Below are 10,065 nucleotides of genomic sequence, written 5' to 3'. Positions count from 1 at the left end.
GTTGACTTGATAGAGGGGGCAAGCTCATTGGCTGGGGTGGTTCTTCCCAGAAGCCCTTGCATTATCCCACGCCCATTCTCTGGGAGGATAAAAAGAGACAGCACTGGGCGCAGAGAGCAGATCGGCCTGGAGAAGGATAAGAGCTGGAGGAGATTCAGAGCCAGGATTCAAGAAGGAGGACTCTGAATTGCATCAGGCTTGACGGGGCTCTCTGCAGGAAGGGAAGTCACTTCTTTGGACAAGAGTTAACAGCAACTGCCTGGAGACAACGGTTCGTTACAGGAAGAAGAATCTGTCTGAGAGATTTGAGTAGACACAGCAGATCTCTTCCCAGAGAGCGATCCAGCAGCTTCTGGAGACGACAGCTCGTTACAATTGGCGCCCAACGTGGGGCAAGGACTTTTGCTTATCCTGACAAGAGGAGCTAGACCAGACCTTCGCAATCTGGTGCCCGAACAGGGACAGACACGGTCCTGATTTCAGTGGAAAAGCCTCCCATCCAGATCTCAGTCTCTCTGACCCAGAACCGTGAGTAACGAGGAAACTTTGTTAAAGATTAAGTGAGTGTGCTAATAGATAAATAAGGAACTTGTTAAGGACTAAACCAGGAATCTCTTATAGCTGAAATGGGGCAAACACCTTCTGTTCAAGGAAAATGTTTAGAGAGCATCATCAAGGTTATGAAAAGCCAAGGATTGATTATAATTTTAGAGGAGATTACTGAACTTTTAAGAACTGTGAAGGTTATATGTCCTTCTTTTTCTCTGGAAGAAGAATTGGATCCAGATGAATGGGAATTAGTAGGAAAGCAATTAGGTGAACACTACAATTCCAGGCCAAACTCAATTTCCAAAGATACAATTCATATATACAATGTAATCCAATTGGCTTTAAACAATGTTATTCTAAAGGAAGAGATGAAGGAGCAAAATGGGGAAGTGTCAACTAAACTAGGTGAAAAGGATGAATCAGATAACAATGAAGTTAAGTACAATTCTGAGCAACAGCAACAGGAGCACCTCCCATCTCCTCCCTCAATTAACCCTTCATGGGTGGAGCAAGAAGGAGGAGAGGAAGAGGCAGAAACACAAACAGAATTGCCTGTGAAGAAGCCTAAGCCTATGACAAGATTAGAAAAAGCATTGGTTAAAGCTAAGAGAGAAGGACAGGATATAAGTGATTTTATACATGCATATCCTATGATTGAAAATACTGACTCTGTAGGTAAAAAAAGGAGAAGATATGCACCTTTAGATTTGAATAAAATTAAGGATTTGAAAAAAGGTTGTACCCTTTATGGGGCTACATCAGCTTATGTCAAAATGTTACTAGATGGTTTGTCTTATGAAGTCCTAACCCCGAATGATTGGAAATCCATAGCAAGGACATGTCTGGAACCTGGAGAAAATTTATTATGGCTTGCGGAATTTCATGAATTATGTAAAATTCAAGTCAGATGCAATTTGGAAATAGGAGTTAACACACAATTTACTTTTGAGCACTTGGCTGGTGAAGGTCAGTATGGAGAGAATTCGGAACAGATTAATTATACCATGACAATATATGAACAAATTGCTAAGGCTGCAATAAAAGCTTGGGGTGTCCTTCCTGGACAGAAAGATCGTGGAGAGGCTTTCACTAAAATACAGCAAGGTCCCAATGAACCTTTTGCAGATTTTGTGGGACGTTTGCAAACTGCTGTCAAAAGAACTATTGGAGAAAATTCAGCTACAGAAATAATGACCAGACATCTGGCTAAGGAAAATGCCAATGAGATTTGCAAAAGAATTATATGGGGATTAGACAAAGATGCTCCTTTAGAGGAGATCATAAGACGCTGTGCTACAGTGGGAACAAATGCTTTTTACACCCGGACAATGATGAATGTGGAAAGACAGGGTCCCTCCTGGCAAGGGCCTTCTAGAGAAACTCGGCAATGTTTTCAATGTGGAAAAATTGGGCATCTAAGAGCTCAGTGTAGGTATGGAGATAAAGTGAGAAGACAGGGTGAGAGAAGACCTAAAACCCCATGTCCAAAATGCAACAGAGGACTCCATTGGGCATCAGAGTGTAGAATAATTCAGGGAAATGGGATGAGGGGCCCAGGTCCAGGGCCCCAGGCAAAAAAGACTTGGGGCATGATGGCAGCTGATGTTACACCTAAAGAGCCTTTAGAAGGCCAGGACTCTGATTTAATCAATCAGCAGAAAAGCAATCACATGGTAGAAAGGGATTACCTGATAAGTGAGCCAAAAGGCAATCAGATTGCAAAAATGGATTACACTTGGGGAGAATACAGGCCTTTTAAACCAACAGGGCCGTGCCCAGTGCAAACAACTCCAATGTAATTGTCAGATGATGAGAAGAGATTTAGAAAGTGGTAAATAGAAGGAAATTAGATAGGTTAACTGCCTGGGAGAGAGGGTTTGCTTGTATTTCTTCAGCAGGAGAAGGAATCAGATGGGTGCCAACGAGTCATATTCGCCTTGTCCATCAGAGAGAGACAGAAAAAGAGAAAGATCTCAAAATAAAGGAGAAGATCTAAGAAACATCTGACACTGAAAGAGCATGGATAATAAGAAGACTGTTAAAGAACTTTAAAAACCAGCAGGAATCATTGGACTTCCTCACACAAGATGAGACTAATGGACAATGGACTTATGGACATTTATAAATTTTCAATTTATGATTATGTTATATACTTCTAGCATGTGTTACGTTACTATGTTACTATGTGCTTATGTAATTTATGTAATTATCTGTAATACTTCCCATATTGATGGATTTATGTTTCAAGGTCATTTATGTAATTATCTGTAATACTTCCCATATTGATGGATTTATGTTTCAAGGTCATGACTGTCCTATGTTCTAAATCAAAAGAAAGGGGGAGATGTTAGGATTACTAAGTGAGAACTCGGGTTGTCTGGACAGTGACAAGGTGAGAATTCAGGTTTTCTGGACAATTACAAGGTGAGAACTCAGGTTGACTTGATAGAGGGGGCAAGCTCATTGGCTGGGGTGGTTCTTCCCAGAAGCCCTTGCATTATCCCACGCCCATTCTCTGGGAGGATAAAAAGAGACAGCACTGGGCGCAGAGAGCAGATTGGCCTGGAGAAGGATAAGAGCTGGAGGAGATTCAGAGCCAGGATTCAAGAAGGAGGACTCTGAATTGCATCAGGCTTGACGGGGCTCTCTGCAGGAAGGGAAGTCACTTCTTTGGACAAGAGTTAACAGCAACTGCCTGGAGACAACGGTTCGTTACAGGAAGAAGAATCTGTCTGAGAGATTTGAGTAGACACAGCAGATCTCTTCCCAGAGAGCGATCCAGCAGCTTCTGGAGACGACAGCTCGTTACAGCTCTTCCAGATGATATTTCCCTTGCAGCTTCTTTATCTTGATTGCAAACTCCTTGAGGTATTCCCAGTGCTGAGCACATAATAGGTACCTGATAAATATGTATTGACTAAATCTGTCTTCATGGATCAACAAGCTTAGGGAATTAAACATTCCTTACACTTTAAAAGATTATATTGAAATAGAAGGATCTAACACACTTACATAGTACATAGCCATAAAAACTAAATACAAAGGAAATAAATGTAAATAAAAAATAGGTAAATACAATTGTAGTTAGGGAGAGAGGGCACTAGAAATTTGGCAGATCCACCTAGAAGGTATTAGTTGAGCTGTATCTTGAATAGATGAGATAGAGGGCAAGGGGTATATTCCAGGCATGAAGATGACCAGTGCAAAAACATAGAGACTAGCAATTAAATGCCATTGTGTATCTTTGAGAAACAGAGAAGAAGGCAATTTGGTGGAGTGCAGAGTTCATATGGGAGACAGATGTCCATTGATCCCAGAAAGATAGGTTGAAGCAAGTCTGTGAATGACTTAGAAATTAAATAGATTTTCACATTTTATTTTAGAAGCAATAAGAAGATGAGACAACTAGATGTCCCAGTGAATAGAGCGCTAGCCCTGGTGTCAAGAAGACAAAGTTCAGATATGACCTTACACCTACTAGCTGTGTGACCCTGCACAAGTAAAAGAAGGAGAAGAGAAGAAAAAGAAAAGGAAAAAAAGAAAGAAGAAGAAGAAATAGAAGCAATATGAAGTCAGTGGAGTGGGATTTGATTAAGGGCCTACTAAGTGTTAGGCATTACATTAACATTTGAACACAGTAAAACACAAGGAAAAACATTCAATTAATCAAGATAACTCCTCCCCCAATTTCTCTTTTAAAAAAAATATTCATTTTAATGCACATTACTTTATGAATCATGTTGAGAGAGATACATCTAAACAAAAGGGAAAAACTATGGTAGAGGAAAAAAAAAAAACAGAAAAAAGAAGTGAACATAACATGTATTGATTTGCATTCAATCTCCATAGTTCTTTTTCTTGATACAGATAATATTTTCTATTCAGTTTATTGGGAGTGCCTTGGATCACTGAACCACTGTGAAGAAGTATGTCTTTCATAGGTGATCATTCTTGCTGTTGTTGTTATGTAATGCATTCCTGGTCCTGCTTGTTTCGCTCAGCATCAGTTCATGTAAATCTTTCCAAACCTTTCTAAAATCAGCTTGTTTATCATTTTTATAGAACAATAATATTCTATTACTTTCATATACTACAATCTGTTCAGCCATACCCCAATCAATGGGCATCTACTCATTTTCCACTTTTTTGCTATCACAAACATTTTTATACATGTGGATCCTTTTCCCCTCCTTTATGATTTTCTTGGGATATAAACACAATAATAGCACTACTAGATCAAAAGGTATGCACAGTTTGATAGCCCTTTGGGCATAAATCCAAATTGCTCTCCAGAATGGTTGGATCATTTCAAAACTCCACCAACAATGCATTAGTATCCCAGTTTTCCCACGTCCTCTCCTACATTTATCATTATATTTTTCTGTCATCTTAGCCAATCTGAAGAGGTATAAAGTGTTACCTCAGAGTTGTTTTAATTTGCATTTCTCTATCAATTGTGATTTAGAGCATTTTTTTCATATGATTATAGATGGTTTTAATTTATTCATTTGAAAATTGTCTGTTCATATGCTTTGACCATTTATCAAATGGGGAATGACTTGTATTCTTATAAATTTGACATATTTCTTTATGTATTTTAGAAATGAGACCTTTTATCAGAAATACTAGAAATAATTTTAAACTAGTTTTATACTTCCTTTTTTATTATTTCTATTGATTTTATTTGTGCAAAATATTTTTTTTAATTTAATACAATTAAAGTTGTCCATTTTGCCTTTCTTCATGTTCTCTAGTTCTTCTTTGATCATAAATTCTTTCCTTCTGCAAAGACCTGATAAATGAATTATCCCTTGCTCTTTATGGTATCACTCTTCATCCCCAAATCATGTATTCATTTTGTTCTTATTTTGCATGATGCATGAGATGTATGGCTATGCCATGTTTCTGAAATATTATTTTCCAATTTTCCCAGCAGATTTTGTCAAATAATTATTATCCCAGAAGCTTGAGTTTGTCCTCTCTTTTTCTACATAAAAATAACTTATGTATCTCATTTCTAAAATTAGTTCTTTTTGAAAGGAGAATTCTATACTGGATAAGATACCAAAAAAAAAGAGAATTATTGTAAAACAAATTCAAATTTTATTTTGTGCAGATTTATGGTGAAATTGGGATGGAGGCAGCAAAGAGGTGGTTTAGATTTTGACTAATACAGAATTGGACACTTGCCAAATGCAAGAGTTTATGGCAATTATCAGAAAGTTATAGAGCTAATTAAAATGGAGTCCCTTTTTTTTAAAAGCTTATAACCAAATTGTGAAGATATGATTTTTTTTTTTTCTATATAGCTCAAAATAGTATACTCCTTTTGGCAAATGAGTGATAGAAAATGTTTCTGATATTTTGAGAATAACTCTGGTTGTTGGCATCCTGACCCTATTTTAAGTTAATTTACATAGCCCCCTCCTTCCCTGGGAAAGGCTCCAGGAGTCTCGGGACATGGCTCATTCTGTCCCATCCGGCTGGCCAACCGTCACCCTGGAACTGACATTCGAGCTCCGGCTACCAGTCCCTGAACAAAATGTTCCCTGTGATTTCTCGCATGATAGGGAGCACCTCCCCAAAACCAGCTGGAGAAGTGATGTTGTCAGTCCGTAACTTTGTAAATGAAGCTTCCTTTGACATTAAGAAATGTGCCCTTCATCGGCTCGAAGAGGGCCCTCCAGTCAGTGCAGTTCTCACTAGAGAGGATGGACTCAAGTACTACAAGATAATGCAGACAGTCCGTAGGATGGAATTGAAAGCAGATCAGCTGTACAAGCAAAAGGTCATCCGTGGTTTCTGCCACTTGTATGATGGTCAGGAAGCTTGTTGCGTGGGGATCGAGGCTGCTATAAATCCTTCAGATCATGTGATTACAGCCTATAGAGCACATGGCTTTACCTATGCCCGTGGACTTTCCGTTAGAGAAATTTTGGCTGAGCTAACGGGACGCAGAGGAGGCTGTGCCAAAGGAAAGGGAGGCTCAATGCACATGTACGCCAAGAACTTCTATGGGGGCAATGGTATCGTTGGAGCCCAGGTGCCAGTGGGAGCTGGGATTGCCCTGGCCTGCAAGTACAAAGGAAATGATGAAATCTGTTTTACTATGTACGGAGATGGGGCTGCTAATCAGGGACAGATATTTGAAACTTACAATATGGCAGCTTTGTGGAAACTGCCTTGTGTTTTTGTTTGTGAGAATAATCGCTACGGAATGGGGACTTCGATAGAGAGAGCAGCAGCCAGCACTGATTATTACAAAAGAGGAGACTTTATTCCAGGAATAAAAGTAGACGGTATGGATGTTCTGTGTGTCCGAGAGGCAGCAAAATTTGTAGCTTCCTATGCCAGATCAGGAAGGGGCCCCATATTGATGGAACTACAGACATATCGTTATCATGGACACAGCATGAGTGATCCTGGTGTGAGTTATCGTTCTCGGGAGGAGATTAAGGAAGTGAGGAATAAGAGTGACCCTATTATGCTTCACAAAAATAGGATGGTCAACAGCAAACTTTCCAGTATTGAAGAATTAAAAGAAATTGATATTGAAGTAAGGAAAGAGATTGAGGATGCTGCCCAGTTTGCTACAGCTGATCCAGAGCCACCTTTGGAAGAATTAGGTCATCATATCTACTCTGGACAGATAGCTTTTGATGTTCGAGGTGTGAATCAATGGATCAAGTACAAATCAATCAGCTAAAAGGGATTATGTGTCAAAACATAACAATTTCTACTCTTAATTAATATTGTATTTATTTATGTATCCATTCTGTATTCTCCCTTCTTTCCCTCCCATCTCCATCCCTTTATAATCCCATTAGAATGTGAATGTCTTGAGGTCTGAGTTAAATATTTTGTCTGGTCAACTTTAAGAAACTGTTGGGTGTCAAGGAAAGAATGAAAAATTCCAAAACCAAAAAAAAAAAAAAAAAATTTGAATTGTCACTAGAAAATGCTAAATATATAAATTAAATGCAAGAATATTACTACTAATATCCATGCTATAATTTTCTATTATGCTAATTGTTTTATTAAATAAACTGAACAAGTTAAAATTAATTTATATATGCATATTTTATATTCAACAGCTTCATGTATATAAATGCTTAATTAAATATAGACCTTTATTCATGTGTGCATATATAGATGATAGAAAGATATAGATGATAGATAGAAATATAGATAGATAAAATTGTTTTTAAGAACAGAATACCAATAACAAGCTTGGTTTAAAAAATCAGACAATGTATGTGTCATATATGTAATATACAAACATATGCATAAATACAGTGCATACATACTATATAAGATGTATATATACATATGCATACTGTCACACATAGTCATAGATAGTAAATAATAGATAGCCAGATAGATAATTTACTTATCAGTTTGCAAGTTGCTACATCCTATAACAAATTTTTTCTTGACAGCTAAACTTCTCTCCTCAAATAATTTTGTATTTATTTATCTATATCTATTCTTTTTTTCTCCCTTCCCTCCAAATCCCATCCCTTCATATTTGCATTAGAATGTGAACTTACTGAGATCTGAATTTATTCCATTTTAAATATTTAGCATTTAGTCAGTGACTTACACATAGTATAAACTTCACAAATGTTTATTGATTTGAATTAAATTAATTTGACATACTTAAATAGATAATAGGTCTTTTTTTAATGTTTTAAATGTTACTTTTTGTTGGAACATCCTCACAAAAGATATAGAAACAACTTAATGATGTTTGTGAAGTCACTGTCAAATTATTTTATGGTTTGCTGGTTCATTTATAGAAATGGTGAAAAAGATTGAGATAAAAGTTTTTTTCAAGTCTGTTAATAGTAATTCTTGAACTTCATTTTGCCTCCTCTCTCATTCTCTACCTAATTCCCTCCTCTATATAGACACCTCAGTCACAGCTCTAATTTTCAAATTGTTTGATTAGAACTATGAACAAAAAATAAAGTGCCAGACCTGTGTGATAAGACAAACCACATGAATTGGAAGTACTGGGATAAAACTGAGCTCAGGGTTAACTTTGCCCCCAGCAAAGTTGTAAAAGACCAGATTCTTGCAAACTATGTTGCATATGCCCTTGTACCTTTCTATATTATAGTTTAGTCTTTGAAAAGTTAACTTGTCCCTAAAGAGGTGAGAAAAAAATTACAGAGCTTGTAATTTATCACAGCCAATTCAAAGAGGATTATATCAAAGGAGTTTTATAATTGACAAATATATGGGCATGCTTTGCAAGGGCAGATGACTGGGAAGGAACAAGTGTGTGTGTGTGTGTGTGTGTGTGTGTGTGTGTGTGTGTGTGTATCAATATAAGTCCTACATTTTTTTCCCTTCCCGGTATGCAGAGGTACTAAAGAAATAAATCCTTTCTACCCACATACTCTCTCTCTGTCTCTCTCTCTCTCTGTCTCTCTCTCTCTCTGTCTCTCTCTCTCTCTCTCTCTCTCTCTCTCTCTCTCTCTCTCTCTCTCTCTGTCTCTCTCTGTCTCTCCTTCTTTCTCTCACCTCTGTCTTTTTTTCCATGATACTTAGCCTAGTGTCTCTCCCTCTTTGGAACTGCTGACTTGTAACTTCAATAAACATCACTTGTGTTCTATCCACCTTGGCTCTCTGTCTGGTGATTCCCTCCTCCTGTCTCAATGAGGAGGGCCGGAAATGTCCGAAGCCCCATCGGGTCGGGGAAGCTGGAAGAGGCAGTCGCCATTGAGGTTTCCTGTGACCGGTCCTGGCCCCTAATAGACAATGGTCGGCATATTTTTACTGCATTAAAATGTATTACCCTCAAAAATATCAATACAATCTTTCCTTTTCTCTATTTGATAAGATACATCTGATAATTTGGAATCTGCCATGATGTAACCATTACAACTATTTCCAAACATAAGTTAATCAATCTTGGTTCCTATATAAGAGATTTTCATATCTGTAATAGGTTTTGCACTGATAGAGCTTTGCTTTTTCATAAGGTGAGCTTCATTTCTATATAAACAAATTCAAACAAACAATCGTATAATTGAGGGAACAGAATTCTAGAATAATGAGGTGATTTGTCAAAGATCATAAAGGGAATATGCAGTCAACTGAAACGAACAAACATATAATAAGCATCTGCTACATGCCAGGCACTATGGTAAGCAGTGAGAATACCAAAAAAAAAAAAAAAAAAAAAAGTCTCTGCCCTCAAGAGTATACAGAAGCAAAATTACTCTTTTAATCCATATTTTCTGAATGTTCAGTACTGTCATTCTATAAATTTCATATAATAAAACTATCCTGATTTTTAATGACTTACGATTTTTATTTTGAAAAAAAAAAAGGATTTGTTGTAATTAAGCATCACTTTGTGGAACAAGATCTCAAATCCTTTTTATACTCTTAATTTTCTCCCCACTTAGCAAATAATAGCATTTTCGTTGAAAACAGGTAGGTAATGTTCTATAAATAAAGTATTCTTATAAATAAAATTTTATTTTTAAAAATCCCTATTACTTC

General features: G+C 37.2%; 1 protein-coding gene across 1 annotated transcript; it reads left to right on the top strand.

The window, feature by feature from the left end:
* Nucleotides 1-6,027: 6,027 nt before the first annotated feature.
* Nucleotides 6,028-8,388, top strand: LOC141565511 (pyruvate dehydrogenase E1 component subunit alpha, mitochondrial-like). The gene has a single exon (XM_074308610.1). It carries the CDS (start codon nucleotides 6,092-6,094, stop codon nucleotides 7,253-7,255), a length of 1,164 nt encoding a protein of 387 aa, XP_074164711.1. The 5' UTR covers nucleotides 6,028-6,091; the 3' UTR covers nucleotides 7,256-8,388.
* The last annotated feature ends 1,677 nt before the right edge of the window (nucleotides 8,389-10,065 follow it).

The sequence above is a fragment of the Sminthopsis crassicaudata genome, chromosome 4 (genome assembly GCF_048593235.1).
Source record: "Sminthopsis crassicaudata isolate SCR6 chromosome 4, ASM4859323v1, whole genome shotgun sequence".
In the NCBI taxonomy this organism is placed as follows: Eukaryota; Metazoa; Chordata; class Mammalia; order Dasyuromorphia; family Dasyuridae; genus Sminthopsis; species Sminthopsis crassicaudata.
Note: the sequence above shows the minus strand (reverse complement) of the source record. Positions and strands in the feature narration are given on the sequence as shown.